Below are 18616 nucleotides of genomic sequence, written 5' to 3'. Positions count from 1 at the left end.
AATATTTAATTTTTTTTAGTTAGGCATAATTCTAAATCCCATCTTAAAAATGGCTCAGTGTCATACTGAAATCAGTATTGCAGAAATTCACCTTAGGAGTTACACAGCCCAAGAAAAACAAGGGAGTTGCTCATTTGCACTCAAGAACTACAGCAGCTCTGGACCCCAGTTCCTGGGAATCTGCTTTCTTCAGCAACGATATTTCAGTGATTACTATACACTTAGTTTCAAAACTTCAAGTGTGTTGTAGCTACTCCTGAACATCACACTTAGTGTCTGAATTTCCCCAGGATTTCTGTTGCCGTGAAATTTCATTTCACCTCCTCTTGGGTTAGCTAAACTTGAGTCCATCTATTGCTTTTAGATTGTAGATCTTGACCGAGGCCTAGTGTTAAATGCTGAAGGCAAATACCTCCAAGACTCCCAAGGCAACCCTCTCCGCGTGAAATTAGGAGGGGATGGACGTACAATTGTTGGTAAGTTACAACTTCCTTCTTACAGAAAAAAGCTCTATAGTTTTTCTACACATGGTACAGATGTTTGAGCTGTTTGAATGCTTCAGGCATCCCCAGGTCCCATGCAAGCCATTTGGAGTTGATTGTACCTCAAGTCTCCACCAGACAGTCAGCACATTGCAGGACCTGGGGAGGCTTTGAGTCACCCTGTGAGACTCCAGAGTACGAGGCAGCAAGAATCACTCAAGTCCATCTCAGTTGTATCAGAATTAGAAAGGACTTCAGAACTGAGCCAGAATGACTGCTGAGTAGAATAAAGATTGGTGATTGTTTATGCCTTTGTATATATAGAAATAAATTATTCTCCACTGCTAACACTGTACCAGCCATATGGATGGATGTATTTATTTCATTTTTTCTTCTAAAACTGACCACAAATAGCAAGAAACCCTGTTTGTGTTCTCTGAAGACAATGCTGTTTGCATGTCAGTTCATCTGTACAGATCTCCTGAATGCAAATTCAGTGCCTATTGTTAACCTGGCTACCATGAATATTTATGGGACCCAGAATTTGGCACACAAGTTTTATCTGCAGTGACAGCACCTTGCCAGCTCATCCCAGATTTTCCTTGCACATGTTTGACATTAAGGAGCAGAATATGGATTCATCATATATTTCATCAACATTTCTGAGAGTGACTTAGATGAAATGTCGTTGTTGTCTGCATATTGTGATTCTGAAATGAAACCTCCCTGGAGTGTTTATCAAATAGCTGAAAAATGTGAACACCACTGTGGTTTCTCTGAGGTTCTTCTTAACCATTTTCCAGCTTCCTTAGCCATGGCTCTTTCCTAAGTAACAACCTCTGCTCTGTCAGTTTACTTACAGAAGGCTATATTCACTCTATTCAGTTATTTTGTGGTGTCAACTGTGATAAAACACAGTAAGCTTGAAGTGGATTAATGGTGAGATTTTTTGGTTATGTTCTCTCTTAGATGAAAAGGGTGCTCCAATGGTGAGTCCTGATGGGTTGCCTTTGTTTGGACATAGCAGATTTAGTAAACCTGTAGCGAGTGCACAAGATAAACCAATAATAAGCCTTGGAGGAAAGCCTCTGATTGGTCTTGAAATGATTAAGAGAACAACCACTCCCTCAACTACTACCACAACAACACCTACAACAACTACCACCACAACCACCACAACCACAACAACTGTTGCTACAACCACCACCACCACCACTCCTGAACCGCCCACCACTGAGCCACCCACCGAGAAACCCGCACCAACCTGTCCTCCAGGCACCTATGGACAGTATGATGATGAAGGCAACTTGCTCCTGGGGTTCAATGGCCTGCCAGAGTGCAACATGGAAGGTAATTTCCTTTTGTGCTGTTTGAATTTCCATGGATGCGCTGTTTGTACAGCACAGTTACACAGATGTGGAATGGTGGAGAATCTGCCTCTGAAGATTTTGGTCCATTTAATAAGGTAGGAGCTCAGATTAGAGCATATGAAGAAGGGTTTGGGTGTTAAATGGATTTTTACTGGAAAAATGCCAACTTTCACTAAAGCTGAGATTTTTAATGAAATTGTGTTGTTTTCAACAAATTTCTTACATTGTGTTGGATCCACTTTTATCACAAATGTCCACTCACAGGGGTATACGTATAGGCAGTAGCTTTGTGGTCAAAGCACTTACATATAAATTTTTCTCATTCCATTTCAGGCCAGGGTAGGAGCCAGAGGAGCTATACATTTTGTTTATTTTGTGTTCACTTATCACAAAGAATTCTGAAAAGTCTCTCTTTTGAGCCATGGTGGAAACAGCATTTGCAAAGTGAGATTCTTGTTCTCTTGCCAGCCCTTGGAGATAGATTGTCTAGCAGGAATGCAGCACAGCACAGAGGAAGCTGGTGAAAGGCAACCCAGGTTCTGCATAGATAAGGCAGAGAGCTGTACACTTATTTCTTTAATATCTGAAGATATGAACCAGTGTCAGTGCATGCCATTTTTCCCTGTTGCTGTTATACAAGCTTAGGTTGTGGTGCCAAACTGAAATCCAAAGTAAACACATAAATGCACCAGAGTCTTTGGGTGTTGAGAGTCCCTGAGTCTGGCTCTCTTTGGCCACGGGATGGAGGTTCCTGGCCACTGTCCCGTGGGTGGCTGCAGGGCAGACACCGAGCAGCCGCCCCGAGTCTCTGCCCAGGCTGTACGGATGGCGGGGATCGCTGCGACGTGGGGAGCGCAGCAGGGCACAGAGCACAAGGAAACTGAGGCACAGGAATAAGGGAAGGACACTTGTCTGAGTCTGCAAAGCATTAATTCCCTAAGTGGGGCAGTGCAAGTGACAAATCTGAACATGAAGGGGCTACTTTTAAACACAGGGAGGACACAACCTGTGACCAATAGGAGGCATTAGGGGAAGGGTGCAGGGTAAGAGCTCCCCAGTAAAGCCAACATGGGGAGGGAGCAAACCTCACAATCCAGTTCTGCTTAGAGGAAGGGATGAGAGACAGGGAACGCTCCAGAACCAAAGGAGTGTGCTATCTTTGACAGACAGGGGTAAGAGAAGGGAACAAGGGAGGTATACAGGGAGACTGACAATTGGATTAACATATATTTTGGTGGGGAAAGCTGTGGTAAACAACTCAGGAGTGAACCATTAGGGAAGCCAAATGGGGTACATAGAACAAACCATTGCAAACTTATAGCAATATGAAAACATACTACAGAAGAACAAACTGTAAAATAAGAGACTACCACAGTTCCCTATCATGTTTTATGCTTTCAGCATCTGGATGTTGCATTGCAAGTGAGTTAGCTGCTTATTTTGCCAAAACAGATCAGGGAGCACCATGGTAGCCCCTTACCCTTCCCATTTGTAGGTAATCCTCAAGTCAGTCTACTAATGGGCAGTAGCAGCACAGCCATAACTTTACCAGCATGTTGGCAGTCAGACGTCTGACAGCTGCAGCAGCCAGTTTTAATGAGTAGTGAGGCCCCTTTACCTTTCTCCCATACACCTGTATCTCTTAAGTCAAAGTAGATTTACAAGTAGGTCACAAAACCATGGTCTAGGAAGCTGAACTATCGCTTTGAAAAGGGCAGTGATATAGAAAGGTGTGGCTCCAGCAACTCACAGTGAGTCTAAGGATGGTATCTTGGGACAAGATCTCAGAAGCAGAAAAAGAAATCCCTTACCAGTGGTCCATGACAGTTAATGAGTCAGAGATGTCAGTTCCTTGTGCAGGTGGAATTACAATGAGTTATAGTATTAGTATTTATTAACAATTAGCTATGTCTGACAGTGTGCAGTTTTAGAAGTGTGCTTGCATGTGTAGATATGCACAGATATGTACACACATATATGCATGTAAAAATAATATCATCATTAAATATTAATATGAAGAGTTTTGCTTTCTCTGTGGAAAGTTCATAGTTCTTAATTGTACTTACAAAAGTGTTACAAATATTGTTATATATAGTCACCCTCATACTTTCAGAGTTGCCTAAAGGGAGCCATGATTTTTGGTAGTTAGAATCCCTCTCACATGCCCCAGCTCCTTTTGCTTATAATGTTGATTATATCCTATAATGTTTCCTCCTTTTTGGCCTGTGCTGTTTGCTACCTTGAAGACGTCTTCAGAGAATACCCATTTTAAGAACAGTAGAAGTTTATGACATATATCTGGGGTTGAACTGAAGGTAGGCTCCAGAATCTGAACAACAAAATCCTTTGCAGTGTTACGTTTAGCAGAGTTGTGGGCTGGGGAATTTTCATATGATTTTCTGAACATTTAAAAAATTCTGCTTGGCTTTTTGCCTTCTACCAGATGGGCTTGCTGAATCTTTGAATGTGATACAGGCATGAATGCAAATTAAGTTTTTATTCAGGCTGTGTGTCCAATGAGAATGGCCTTGAAGTAACTCATAAACTGCCTGGCATTTTGACAGTATGTCTGCAAATAGCCTCACAGTGGAAGACTGAAAGGATGGTGCTGGATTTCTGCTTAATACCTGGTTCTTAAGGCTTCTTACCTTATAGCTTTTGCAATATTACTCCACACCTGGGAATTTTGAAAGCTTCTCTGAAGAGTCTTTTTCAGTTTTTTTAAATCCTAGTGACCTGCTTCAGGATTAGATAAACACAAGAAAACAGTCTGCCTGTTCCACAAAGGAACTTTCTAGAAAAGTAAAGATCTCTGTGATATTTATTTGATGATGGCTGTTATTGTTTAACAAGGGAAGTGTATATTTCAAGAGGAGTAAACTACGAGAATTATCAAAACAATGCAATTTTCACTTGACCATTTCCAAATTACTTTAAATTATATTTTTATCTTGTCTTTCCCTTTAATTCGAATCTAGAAATTACTCCACATTGTTTAGTGAAATTTTTTCTGCCAAAGCTTGATATTTGTTGCTAAGTGCTTTACTCACAAACAGACAGGGTCTGCAAGTGCCAAAATCCAGCTCCAAATGTTCTACTTAAGCTTTGGCAAATTCTTTTATCTCTGGCAGGATTTTTTCTTGATCCAGCAGAATTTCTTGTCAGTTTTTTATACAATTAATCAGTCTTTAACTTTCAAGCATGATTTGTCAGTGAAATCAACTAAACTTTATTAATGATCTCACAAAGGAAAAAACAGATGGAGATTTAACCACATGTTACATGTGATAAAATCAAGTGATGGAATTTGTAAAACAAGTAAGACAACAAGACTGTTCTTACAGATGCCAAATGTCTGCAGCAAGTGGTCATAGGCAGGGTTTACTCAAGAGATTCAGCAAAGGGTGATGGAGCAAGATGAAGGACCTAGCAGCTGGAGTATGTACAGAAAACAATAAAATGAGAGGTCTGTTGGGAAGTACTCTTATTGTCACCATGACACAGCTAATGCTAAACAAGCACAGACACTGAAATTGAGTATAAAAATAGAAAATGAAATTTGGCTTTGCTGGACTCTAGGTAGGCCAAGGACTTACTAGCTAGTAAGCATGGATGTGTTGAAATCTGCCCATGAAAGATTTAAAATTTCTGCATATCTGATCCTCTTGATTACTTGGATGTAGGCATGCAAAGCTAAGTGCATACATTATAGATGTTGGTTGATGTTGGCCAGTTGTGGGTAGATCTGCAGAATTCAGCAAAGAATCTACTTTGGGATTGACTACCCTCAGAGAAGCCAAGAGACTTCCAAAGGAATCATCTCCTGAAGAGTGGCTGCACAAGTCTACCATGAGGAAATGTCAGATTCTAATATATGAAAATCTGACAAGAATAAACCCATATCCTGTGTTTTAAAGCTTATTTTGGCATTAAAACCATGAAGTGTATTTAAAATAATTTTCAGGAGGAAAAAAAGCATTTATTCAGTAATTGTTGGTTCTAAAAAAAAATCAGCAAAATGAAAATGTATCATTCAGATTATATTTGTGAGCTATTTAACATTGGCAGTTGAAACTTTGCACTGTTTGCAGTTCTGGTTTAGTAAAAATAACACTATTGCTTCCATATTGAGTGTTACAGGAGTGTGTCTGATGTATGTGAAGTGTCTGGAGGTCAAAGCTCTCTTTCTCTTGTCTTTGTTCACATGCTAGCCACTCCCCAGCCCCAGCATCGACTTCTGATGGTACCTGCAGTGGGTTACAGCACAGTGCTTTTGCTTTGTTTGAATGTTTTTTTATGACTGTGCTGAGCTTTGTGTACTCTTTGGCTTCCCTGAATAACATGGAGAAATGCTTTCCTCAGAGTGTACAGGAAAGCCTTTGGGATTCAACAGATGAGGTACTAGATGGTTGGTGTATCTGGTGCTGGATTCGCGTCCTGCAGAGATAATGAGATAAGATCAAAGAACAGTCAGCTGGGAAGTCTATTGGTGCATCTGCACAGGGTTTTGGGGTGGATCAGTAGAGTGATCTTGATGCGCACCTCATAATCATCTGTCCTTGCTCTGATTTCATTTGCATTCTGGAGCAATCTCACTCTGATTTCCTGAACTGAATTCATGCTGGATGAAACTAATGCAGAGCAGTGCTTCAGGATTACACCTATGTGGCCCAACCTGTAATGGGGAGCCATTCCATAGGATCAGAATAGAGCTAGTGCAGAGTAAAGCCCCAGAAAAAACAACTCTTAATTACTTCATTCTACAAATCCATTCCTTTTGGGCTGCATTCCTGGCAAGACCATTGAAATGGTCTATAAATGTCATGGCTCTCTGGGCTGTTTGTTTTTATACCTCCACAAAAATATTTGGGTAGAAATATTTAATTGCTTGGTTGGTTTTTTTGGGGGGATATATTGTTTTCACAATTGCTGCTTCTGAGACTATAAAATATTGTCAAATCCAGATGTGATCATTATATAGTTGCTGGCAGCCTACCTTTGCTCCAGAGCAGCTGGGGCCTGGGGCAGAGCTTCTGGTAGGTGATTACTCTTAATTTTATGTATCAGCCCTGAACCCATTCTTCCACAGCAAAACTCCTGACTACTGCACTTAGCTTCTCATCTCTTATTCTCAATGTGCAGGGCAGACTGTCCCTGCATTATTTGGAAACCAGGAAGTTATCTTTTCCTTTACAATTCCACTGGCTAAATATTTTTGTATTAAACTTTATTTGAGCATTATTTTAGTGAATTCTTATCTCATTTTTTTCTTTCTGTGTCAATAGATACATTCTCAGGACTGGATTCAGATGTGACAGCAACTCCAGAAGCTTATGTGATATATGATGATGGTATGCTTTAACTGTAGAAATCTATTGCAAGTTGCTTTTTTCTCTTTCTTTGGAACTAGGTTCAAGGAGGCAGATTGGTAAATGGGAGCTTAAGCAAGTGATGATGAGCTGGAAAATGGTTCTGCATCACATGTGAAGAGAAAGGGTCCAAAACCATCTGTTTCTGGACATAAAAGTCCCTTTCTATCAGTCCTGCAATCTAAAAGGAACCTGATGAGGAAATAGGTTACTTTTCAGAGCTATGTCATACAGACACTGCTTCAATCCTAGAATTACTTTCTCTGGTACAACTTCTAACTCCAGCCCAGTCAAAGTCAATTACCTCCACTAAAATACAAAATCCAAATAACATTCAAGCCCTGAACAATGGAAATACCTTAGTGAGTTATTTCTTTAATGTGTATTCTGCATTTAGACAATTAAGCATGCTCATACTGAATAAGATCACCTACATATAAAGTAACTAATCTGCTTAATTAATATGGAATTCATATCAAAGAGATTTGAAATCAGATGAAAGGAAAAGAGGTAAATATTGTTTTTAGAGTCATATTCATGCCATCTTGATATTGTCATCAAGGACATACAAAACTTAGCTGAAGAAGAAGCATCAAGTCACAGCATTTAATAGGAAGTTTGCATAGGGCATGCAAATTCGCAATTACTTGGACTAAAATTCACTTTCTGCCATTAGTGACATCTGATGTTCCATCCCTTTTAGTCCTCAAATTCCTGCTCCTGCCACATATGGAAGTGGATTAGTACAGACCTCAGTTAAACAAAAAGTTTTTTAGTAGAATTTATGGCTCTAGAACAATGAAAGTTTTTTTTATTTGCGGTTGTAGTGCTGAATCTTAAGTCTAACCAACAACAGAAAAACATTTAAAAAGAGAGTGCAGCAGCTGAGCGGAAGATATTACAGACATTTGTACTTTTTATTCTGATCACTTCATACTGAAACTGACATTTAGAATGTGGGGAGGAGGGGATGAATTAGAAACTGCACAAGACATACATCCCATTTGCCTCACATCTCCATGGATGCAGAATATCCTCAGTACATAGGTCTTTTGCCAGGCCTCCCCTTAGGTACAGATCACATGCAGAAAACATACACTTTAGCAGTTTAAGTACACAACACTCTCTCCCTCTCTACTTCCTCTGGCATTTGAGGGCATTGGCCAAGGTTTCAATTAATGTACCATCTTCTCTTGGGGTTTATGAGAAGATGTAGCAGATGCACATTTGGGATATTGTTGTACAAATACATTTGTTATTTTTTGTCCTTTTTAACTGTGTGAGTGAGGTCTAAATCAGCAGACATGAGTATTCTGGGCAAAGACTCTTATCCCTGTCCATCAGTTTGGTAGAAACCATTGCAAGGCTGAAGTTTGACCAATCTCGACATAGAGTTCTGTAAGGAGTGTGCAGTGACCCACCAGGCAGGGTGTGCAGCACTTCTTTGGGACTGTGGCCAGTGACAGAATTGTTTCCCTTCTCATAGTTAAGCCAAAATTAGATGAAGCATGCTAACATTTTAATCTTGTGTTTCCTCTGAAGACTACGAGTTTTTTGAGAGCACTTTTCTGCCAACCACCACCACCGTCACCACTACCACTGCTTCTACGACGACAGAAGTGGAAGTTGTCTATCCAGAGACTGGTGTTGGTGGCACTGGCCCTGTGTCAGAATATGATATTGCTGGGAAGAAACGCTTCACTGGTAAGGATGCCCTTTGTCTTATGTGGCTTACTACTTGCGCTGCAAAGAATTCTTGTTCCAGCTAGGCCAGCCCTTCAGCTGAGACCATTGCACAAACAAATCCAGTAGATGTGTGTGTGGTCCTTTTAAGGATTGCCACCTTGGAAACCCAAAAAGCAGTACTTTTTTTCTTCCTTCAATACTTGCATGTCTATGCATGGGCCTACAATGATTTTATTGAACCACTAAAAACCTCTTTGTACTCTTTCAGTGTGAGTGCTCTGTGTTCTGAATTGTATTTGGTCTAGCTGAAGTTAGTAAGAGAGCAAGAGTGTCTACACCAGTACTTAGTTCAGCTTAGCTGCATCTAACTTCACACCAGTAGTTCCAGCAGGGCAAGTCTTCATGTAGGTGTGAGTCTTCCTCTGGGGGACCTGATTCTTTTCTACTCATCTGTTCAACCCCAGTGATTTAATCCACCATGCACAAGCATGTATGTCAAAAGGAATGAATGGTAGTTTAGATATGAACTTCCAAAAAAAAATAAATCCAGTAGAGATAAATATGATTTTTGTATTTTAATATTCTCTCAGTAGAAGGCAAAGGTGAATGAACACCCATTACATGAGCTGTGTCTCCTGTGTACACAAGCCATTCAAGTGTGTAGGTTAGTGGTACAGCACTGACTTCAGAGCTGCTCTGCTTCTATGTCAGAGAAGCAACTGGGGGCCAGAAGAGAGGGATTTGGAGATTGTAGGCACTGCATTCCAGCCTCCACCCCAGGCTGGTGACACCCCCTGCAGCCCTTGTCATATTTCTGGCACTTGAACTGAGGTCGGGTCAGCTGCTGACTCACCTGGCATTTCGGAAAAGAGTTCAGGGGATGGAGAATCATCTTTGACATGTCTTGGCTTCCCTTCCAATATCCACAAGTGTCATGTGGCTTAGAGTGAAACTCTGCTGCTGGAGTAAAAGATATGTTTTTATATGCCAAAACTTTTTCCAGTGCATCTTCAGTTTCCTTGTCCAAACAATTTCATGATGTTTCTATTCAGCTCTCTCACTGACAGTGCTTCTTGATCCATTTAGCTGGAGAGGCTAAAATTAACTTCATTGCAAGATCTGGAAAAAATTCCTTTAGGGCATGAAATCCAATAAGATAAACTAAGAAACGTTGGTTTATGAACATTTCAAGGCACTAGGGAAATAATATTACCATTTCAATGAATTGTATTATTGCAACTGAATAAACATTTCCAAAGCAAGTTTTATAGTCCTTACTTTGAATGTTAGGGTGACTTTTAAGACAATAAAAAGATGGTTTAATCTTTTCCTGAACTGAAGTGCAATTCCAGTCAGTACAAAGCTTTTAAAAATAGAAGTTACAGGTTGGGACCACATGCCTGGAAGGTAGGGACTCATGGCTCCTGGTCCCTTAGTACCCAGGGGACCACAACAATCCCTTTAAACTGGTTGGACTTGACCTTGGAATTATTCTTCACATTTCTTTTATTGTTTTACTCCAGCTTCAGGATGTTTGTGTAAGAACCAACCACTTAGACCTGTAAAGTCCTAGATGATTGAAGGCCCTGGCAGGGATCTGTTCCCATGTTGGAAAGATATAATTTGGGTGACATTTTCATCCCACTTTCCAGAGCAGATGGAGGTAGCAAGCAGAGGGTGCTACATTCAGACTTCTCTCTTCTGCTTCTTGTAGCAAAGACAGTCCTTCCATCTTTGCATAACTTGGAACAGTTGTGAGTGTGGGGTAGGTAAACCTGAATGTTGACATCTCATTCCCCCTGCTCATCAATCAATGTGGCGGTAAGCCACGCTTTGTTGGCAATGGTCTCTGGACTGGATGGTGAGGAATTTTAAAATGCACCACAAAATTTGACTCTCTTTAGGAAATTGCTAGCCTGTGTGCTACTGTGAGATACCTCAAACTCCTTACTAAATGCTGCCCTTCCTTGTCTTTTCTAGCTCCTTATGTGACCTATCTCAATAAGGATCCAGCAGCCCCCTGCTCCTTGACAGAGGCCCTGGAGCATTTCCAAGTGGAGAGCCTTGATGAAATCATTCCCAATGACTTCAGAGAGAAAGATCAGCGTCCCCTGAAAGCCCCTCAGAACATCACAGTTGTGGCAGTTGAAGGCTGCCACTCCTTTGTCATTGTGGACTGGGCCAAACCTGCTCAAGGAGACATGGTAACAGGTACTCTCCTGAGGGTTTCTCTCCTGATGGGAGAGTGGAGAAGGGGAAGGTTTTCCTAAATGACATTTGTACTAGTGTCTGCACAGTCACTGTATCACTTAAAACAGTGAATGGGTTACCTCTGTCATCTTTTTACCTTCGCTGTTTTTAAATCAGAATTCACAACTGGGTGCTGTCCTCTGCTGTAATGCTCCATGATTATTAGCTAATGATAGGAAATTCTTATGGGCCAGGATTTTCCAGGAGAGTTAGGTGTGGAATCACTTTCATATTCAAAGATGTTTCAATTCCTTTTAATCCTTAAAATTTACCATGACACCTAGGAACATAATGTATTTAAAATTTAATTAGAATCCTCACAATTATTTCTCTTTCCTGTTTACAGGCTATCTGGTTTACAGTGCATCCTATGATGACTTTTTAAAGAATAAGTGGTCAACCAGGACTGCAGGGTCTACTCACCTGCCAATTGAGAACCTGAAGCCCAACACAAGGTAAGGATTTGATCCACTCCTTCTCAATTCTATTAAGGAAATAAAACAAATTTTGAGAATTGTCAGTTGTTTTTCTTGGTCTTAGTATAAATGTTTACATCTGGTTTAGATTTTACTCATTCTGTTGGACAGCAATTGTTCTATAAACTGCACAACAACAACCTGATATCTTTACCATATTAACCCTGGAGCAGATGGCAGTGTGTACATGTATATATATTTGTGTGTATGAAAACGCATTTCACTAAAAAAAAACTATTGCATTAAAATGCATTTTCTAATCTTTTGGATAACTGAATCGAATGTTGAGGGGGGAAGTATACTAAAATACACCCATGATGTGACTTGATTTGATGTGGGCCATTGCTTTCTGTTCACATAAATAGCGCTGGAAGAGAAGGCTTGGTGGTGTAAAGTGAGGCAATTGCTCAGAAGTCAGTTTAGCAGGAGCTTTAGGTCTTAATCTTACAAAAAATCTGACTGAAATGGCGGAAAAAGAATGCATGCTTCACAGGATACTGGAATAATTTGTGGCGACCAGGGGCAGAGTAAACAGCTACAGAGGGATCCCATTCAAACTGCTCCTTTAGAGAGATTCTCAGAGTCTCACATACTTGTCTCTCAAATTCTGAGCCTGAAATTCTTTTGGTGCTCCCTTGGGCTCAGCCCTTCACATGCTGCTGTCTGCAGTCTCTTAGGCACTGGTGGAAGGTGTTGCTCACACAGTGGAGAGATGCACTGGGATTGTGGGCTGGAATTAGCATGCCTGACTTGATGCTGAGCTGAAGATCTGAGGATTGACTGCTTGGACAGGCATGGAGGGTTTGTGCTAGGACAACACAGAAGAAGCAAGCAGTGTGTCAGCCAAAGTATCTTTTCTTTCCAGACAATTCATAAGCAAAGGGAAGGTTCTGAGCATTAACAGTAGTTGATTGAGAACCTCAACCTAGAAAACAGAATTGTTTGAGCATGGCCTTCATCTAAAACCTTAAGAGACAAAATAATAAAATAAGATAAATAAATTTTGAAAAGCCAGTGCAGTGTAGGCAGTTGGGGGGCATATGATGAGGCATATTTTTCTGACCTCATCTTGACACTTCTCCAGACTTCAGCATAGACTCACACAGGTTTGCCCTGCAGCTGCTCCTGCTGTCTGGGAAATATCCAAGCACCAAGAAATCATAGTATGTTTAAAGAAGGGGGTGCACTCCCATCTCTCCTCCACAGAGACTTCCCTCCAGCCAAAGAGTTCTGAGGATATGACATCTCCTTGGGAGAGTCAGAGCCTGAGCAACTTCAGCAGCAGTTCCTTTACGCAGATGCACAGTGGCCATGTTCAGCAGAGGACACCTGCAGTGTCAAAGACCTGGAAAATTAGCAGGGGAATGTTAATTATGGAGAAGCAGAATAAGCACATTCAGAGCACCCACAGAGTTAAAAGTAGAGAGATAAGATGTTACAGGAAAACATGGTTTGTCTTATCCTCTCCTGTTCTGTCTGTGGTACTGTCAATCACACGCTTTATGAGGCATTTTCTTACATATCCAAGAGCTAAAAAAAGGCCACTTATTTAGAAGATTGTTAATGTAGACCTTAGTGAGAGTCTTTGAGGCTGGTTCATGGCGTGTTAAAGCAAAATTACTTCACAGTGGAGAGCTTCAGTGGTATACTCTGCATCTGCTAGCACTCTCCTTACAAAAAATTGTTGTTACGAATGTATATAAGGGTAGTATGTGGCACAGCTATCTGTGGGTTTCACCTGTTATAGCAAAATGTGATGGAAGCACTATGGAATGCAGACCATTCTGCCTTTGTACATCTACATCCTTGTGACTTGAGGACTCCCTTTCGCTAAATAACTCTCCTCCTGCTGCTAGAACCTATTTCTGCCTCCACATCCCAGCCTCCCCTGTATGCCCAGCCCTTTTCCCCTTCACCAGTATTCATTCCTCCACTCTTACTTTGTCTCCCATGCAGGCTAGGGAGGCATTGCCTTTATACCCCAACTTCTCCTGGCTGCAGCCCTCTATTTCTTGCTTCTGTGGTATTTCTACCTTCAGCTGAAGCTCCTCACCTCTCTTCAGTCCTTCAGTCATTTCTCCTTCTCCTGATGCCCAAAGGACAGTGGTGAAGGCCAGAGATCACTTTCTGCATCTCATACCCAACACCTAAAGGGCTTCAGAACACCAGAAGGAGTGGTTGCAGTGAAAGCTCACAGTTCTGCAGCTGATGTCCATGCTACGCCCGGTGCAGGGGAATTGGTGGGAGCTGAGCTGCCAGCATGTCTGAGATGTACATTAACTCCAGGCTTCAGAAGGTCACAATTTATCTGTATTTGAATGGAGTTTTATAGGCAGCAAGTTATGGATTCATGCATATCCATGAGCCTAATGACTTTCTTGCTGAATTAAGGTTCTCATGATAGGGAGGTTTAAGCAAGTGTTATTTGTTTAAGTATATTGTTTCAGAAGCATCTTCCTGAAGATGGTATAATCCATTAACCCCTATTATATGCTCTGTGAAGGCAATAAAGGCTTCAGGTGGGGTCTGTGGTGGAGAACAAAGGATCTTTGTAACAGAAATTTTATTTATCAGCCATTTCATTTACATTCTCCAAACCCACAGACTGAATTGGTTGCATAACTTTTGTCTTAAAAATAACTCCTTAACCACTAGGAAAAGATACCATACCTAAGAAAATACGGCATGAAAGCCATAAAATCTAAAAATTAATCTAAAAATTTTGTGTCTGCATTGTTAGTGCATTTTGTGAGAAATGTCTGATTAAGTCATTTACGATGAGCAGATGCTGTTGGCTACTGGGCATCCCACAAGGGGCTACGGGTGGTGCAATTTTGCAGCATGCATAGAGTATGAGAAGCAGGTTGGCATACTGGCTGAAGTCAGCACCAGAGAAGATTTCAAGCTGTCAACATATCCTGGAAAACATCTGCCTGTTATTTAGGTTTTACAAACAAAACAGAAAGCTATGTTTAATCCATGTCATAAATTTTCTCCTGAGGCCTGGTCTGACCTCACTTTGAGAAGTGGAAGTTTTTCCATTAGTGAAACTCTGGTCAGCTTCAGTGGGTACAGGAGCTGCTTCCTTGTGATTTGTGATTGTAAACACTAAAATTACTTTAAATCAGTTAAAAACTTTAAAAACTTTACTAGTTTAATCTTTAAACCAGTAGTTTTGACAAGATTCCTTCCCTAACTTTAATTCTCAGCTGTCACAGAAGATGATGCAAAGGGCTGGACAGGATCTGCTCAACCACTAGATCCGACTTATGCAGTCAGAAACATTATAATTCTTGCCATAAACATTTCAGTCCCCTTCCTGAGCATGGTTAGACTTTTTTCTGCCTTTTTCAGGAATGCTGTGGCCAGTGCCTGATGGGAGGAGCTAGATAGTCTCATGATTTAAAACACTGTTCTTCACCCCCATATCTCCATGTCTTCTGAAATCTTTCTCTCTGTTCACTTGGGTTTTGTTCAGTCTGATGCTATTTTGATCCCACAATGCCTGCTACCAATCCAGTATTGTACATAGTATTTCATAGGAGGTTGTTAAACATTTACTCAGGGCTTATAACTAAACAGAGCCTGAATCTTCTGTTCCAGGGGGCCAGATGCACCAAAAATTTCTATTTCCTTTCTATAGCTCCATTAGAACAAAGCCAGGGTGTCGCCCTGATTCTTAAGATTTTCTAAAGCCTTCTGAGTTTACATTCTATTAAAAAACTTTCCCACACAATTTCTATAAACAACATATTGTTTTGCTTTCCTTCATGAAGGTAGAAAAACTTAATATACTAGTAGTTTGTCCAATGTCTTTAGAAAAGTAGCCCGTTCACTCTCCAATCCACTGTCACCTTTAGAAAAGTATAAAAGTTAGAGTCAGAAAATAAACCTTCTTCTTTACCTTGCAAATAGCAGGTAGCTCGCGTTGTACTTTCACATGTCCTATAGCAACACCAGGATATGTCCAACAAGCAGCATCAACCACAGGTGGCTGTTTTGTGCCACCAGGGCCACACAAAAGAGCTAAGATGCCCATGAAACCATTGCCCTGTGCAAGTGGTAGACCTGTGGCACATAACTACCTCATATCAGCTCTGTAGGAAGCTCCTCTGCAAGCTTGGAACTAATGTCTTCTTATAATATTAGTTGTAAATATTGATGAGGGATGTAGAGGTGGGCCATTTCAGATGGAGAGAGACATTTTGCATTAGCCTGTGAACCTGCAGGCATTGATTTACACATTTTTCTTATGGAAGAATGGTGTAGTTTTAGACAGAAGACTTTAGCCCTTGCTGTGGGGGTGCATCCTGCCATCTCAGCCTGCCACTGAGCAGAGTGCAGGGCTGAGGATCCATGCAGGCATGCCTTTGGCAAGTCTGGAAAAAGGAATTTGCCAATAACTAATTTTTTTTAAAGCTGCTTCCCTAATTATCATGCAGAGTGATTCTCTCACTTTGCACTGTGAGTGCCAGCTATTTAATTCTAACAGAATAGAGACACCTTGAATTAAGTCAAAGAATAATTTTGACAGGTATGCTGAACAACAAGTCATGTAGCTTAAATGAAAAAACATGCTATCTATTCAATTCCCTGTTACAGTCCACTATGTCCTTTCTTGACGTATCACTAGAATTGGTATATAAAATCTCAAAGGAAGTTTATTTGTAGGAGGAAAAACCTTTTTGTTGTCTGTATTGAAAATGAACAACAAATGGTACTGCATCTGTTGTGATTCTTCTGTTCCTAATGGTAGCAATTCATACAGTACTGCTTAAGCAAAGTGTAAATGAAATTGTATATTGCAAATTTTGTTAATGTATCTATGTGATGAAAACCAGACAAGCTATACTGATTTGAGATTTCCTGGTAAATTCATCAGCTGAAGGATTCTGACTAATGAAAATGTCAGATTCCTGGACCTAGAATGACTTTGGCAATTTCTTTTTTTATTTGTCATGTCTGAGAAAGAAATATATCCCAGCTGCATTATTTTATTGACCTTCTTAATACAGCAGTCATAGCATTGTCTATGTTTAAATCATAGGTCAGCAAATCTTGAGATCTGGCTCTCTTTCTGGTACAGCTAGAGATTTCTTCTGTATATAAAGGCTTAGGAACCAATATTGCAATTTAGTGAAGAAAAATGTACTCATGACTTCATCACTGTTTTTTTTTAGAGAGTCAAGCAGGCAACATGAACCATCATATGTCCTAGATGGGCTTCTATGTATGTAACAGGACAGCTGAATGTACAGTTGTCCTGATTGCATAGGTAATCAGTTCCTGCATTATGCATTGGCTACAAATCTGCGTGTTTTTCCCCACTTAAAGAGGTGCACAAAGTTCTTGGGCTGCTCTCTCTCCTGTTTTAAGGGGATTATGGCACTCAGTGTCTGGTGGGAATGATCTGAGGCTATCATTAATACACGTGTATGAAGTGTATTTAAAGAGTTAGACAGTGCCACTGTGTTGAAAGGTGGTATCTGATTATACTGTGGAGGCAGTGGGAAGTCAGGTATCTGTACTTTCCACTCTGCTTTGAAGCATTGTGGGAAAGGTGTGGGCTGGAAAGCATTTTTCTCCTGCTTTTTTGAAGCATCAAACACTGAGCTGTTGCTGTGTTGCAGCTCTTTCAAAAACGACAGTGCTGCCTTGTGTCCCCTCCCTATGGACAGCCTTGTGCTGCTTACCCCTGTCCTGATCCATGTAACAAAAGTGCTAGTGAAGGAGGTGTGGATGAAAGCAGGTGCCCCATGAGAGCATTGGCAACTTGGAATTAAAGCAGTGCTCGAGCTGCCATGTTCTGCTTGGGTGGCCAGAAGTGGAGAAGTACATGGGAGGCTTTTTGCCTTCCCTCTCCTCTTTCTCCAGACATGCTAAACACTCTTTTATACAAAAAATCTAGGTCAGTACAGGGGCAAACTTTTCTGCCAGCAAAAGGATTGTGCTGGGCATGAGCAAAAAGCACAGCCTTGCTGAATTCTGCATCTATCGTATTTTCTTTTTGCCACAGTGTATGTGTCTTTTAAAAAAATGTTGTTTGTGAGCATCGTATACTCATTAATTGAAGGCAGAACTGGCTGCAGAAAGCAATAGAGGAGGAGTTTTCTGGTATCAGCTGCAGGACACAGCAGGGACAGGGGACATGCCCCTCATGCAGGCATGGGAGTGTGTCCCACAGAGGGTCTGACCATGCATGTGCTCCAGGTCCAACGAAGATACAAGGTAAATCTGTTGCCATGGATGAAGTCCAGAATATTTCAATTCTGGTAGCTTCTGCATTGATTTCACCTAGACAATGTGCCTGCAATTTTTAAGTATAAGCGAGATGCCCTGGCCCATACCCTGGAGATGACCACCTTGCTTCTTGGCAAAACCCAGCATTCATGTGACTACGACCCTTCAGCCAAAGAAGAAAGATTTGCACATCTCCTCCTACCTTTTCATAAAGATCAGTTCGATTTTAAGGCAAAGCAGTTCACCTTTCTTGACAAAAGATATTCCTTTTAATGAAAAAAAAACGTTTTGCCAAAAGGCTGGTCAACCATGTGCCCTCTTGTTTTTCATTGTGAAGAGTTTCATATGTGCTTAGGCCAGAGAGGAGCCTTTCAGGAGGGACCTCCAGGCCCTGCTATGTGGTTAAGTCTGAGAGATCTTCACCAGGAAGAGCAGCCTGATGTTTTTGATGGAGTAGACTCCCTTTCACCAGCTGTGATACATCAGGCCTGCCATTCAGGTGGGACATTCTCATGTGAGGTAATTCCGTCCTTGGTGGCAACCATCCATGCAAGTAATCACTTGCCCTGTTATGTGTGTAGAGCTTTTGGACATGTCTGCTTTTGGAGTAGAGGCTAAATCAAGATCCAAATGCTATGTGGATATTACAGAGGCACAGTAATTAAATTTTTTTTTTTATTTATTTCTTTACAAGAAGGAAATTGAGAAAGCAGGCAAGAAAGGAAAACCTAAACTCAGAAATT

The 18616-nt window shown here is 40.9% G+C and overlaps 1 protein-coding gene across 2 annotated transcripts in view; it reads left to right on the top strand.

The window, feature by feature from the left end:
* Positions 1-18616, top strand: part of FNDC1 (fibronectin type III domain containing 1) — a 62580-nt gene that overhangs the window by 35720 nt on the left and 8244 nt on the right. For both annotated transcript variants that reach the window (XM_085576527.1, XM_021540537.3), the window contains exons 10-15: positions 365-476; positions 1452-1832; positions 7138-7203; positions 8764-8925; positions 10888-11118; positions 11504-11612. In XM_085576527.1, the coding sequence (XP_085432653.1) occupies positions 365-476; positions 1452-1832; positions 7138-7203; positions 8764-8925; positions 10888-11118; positions 11504-11612 (1061 nt within the window). The remainder of the gene's footprint in view (positions 1-364; positions 477-1451; positions 1833-7137; positions 7204-8763; positions 8926-10887; positions 11119-11503; positions 11613-18616) is intronic.

The sequence above is a fragment of the Lonchura striata genome, chromosome 3, assembly GCF_050655825.1.
Source record: "Lonchura striata isolate lonStrDom1 chromosome 3, ASM5065582v1, whole genome shotgun sequence".
NCBI lineage: Eukaryota > Metazoa > Chordata > Aves > Passeriformes > Estrildidae > Lonchura > Lonchura striata.
The sequence above is the reverse complement of the archived record's forward strand: the minus strand, read 5'-3'. Positions and strand labels throughout refer to the sequence as shown.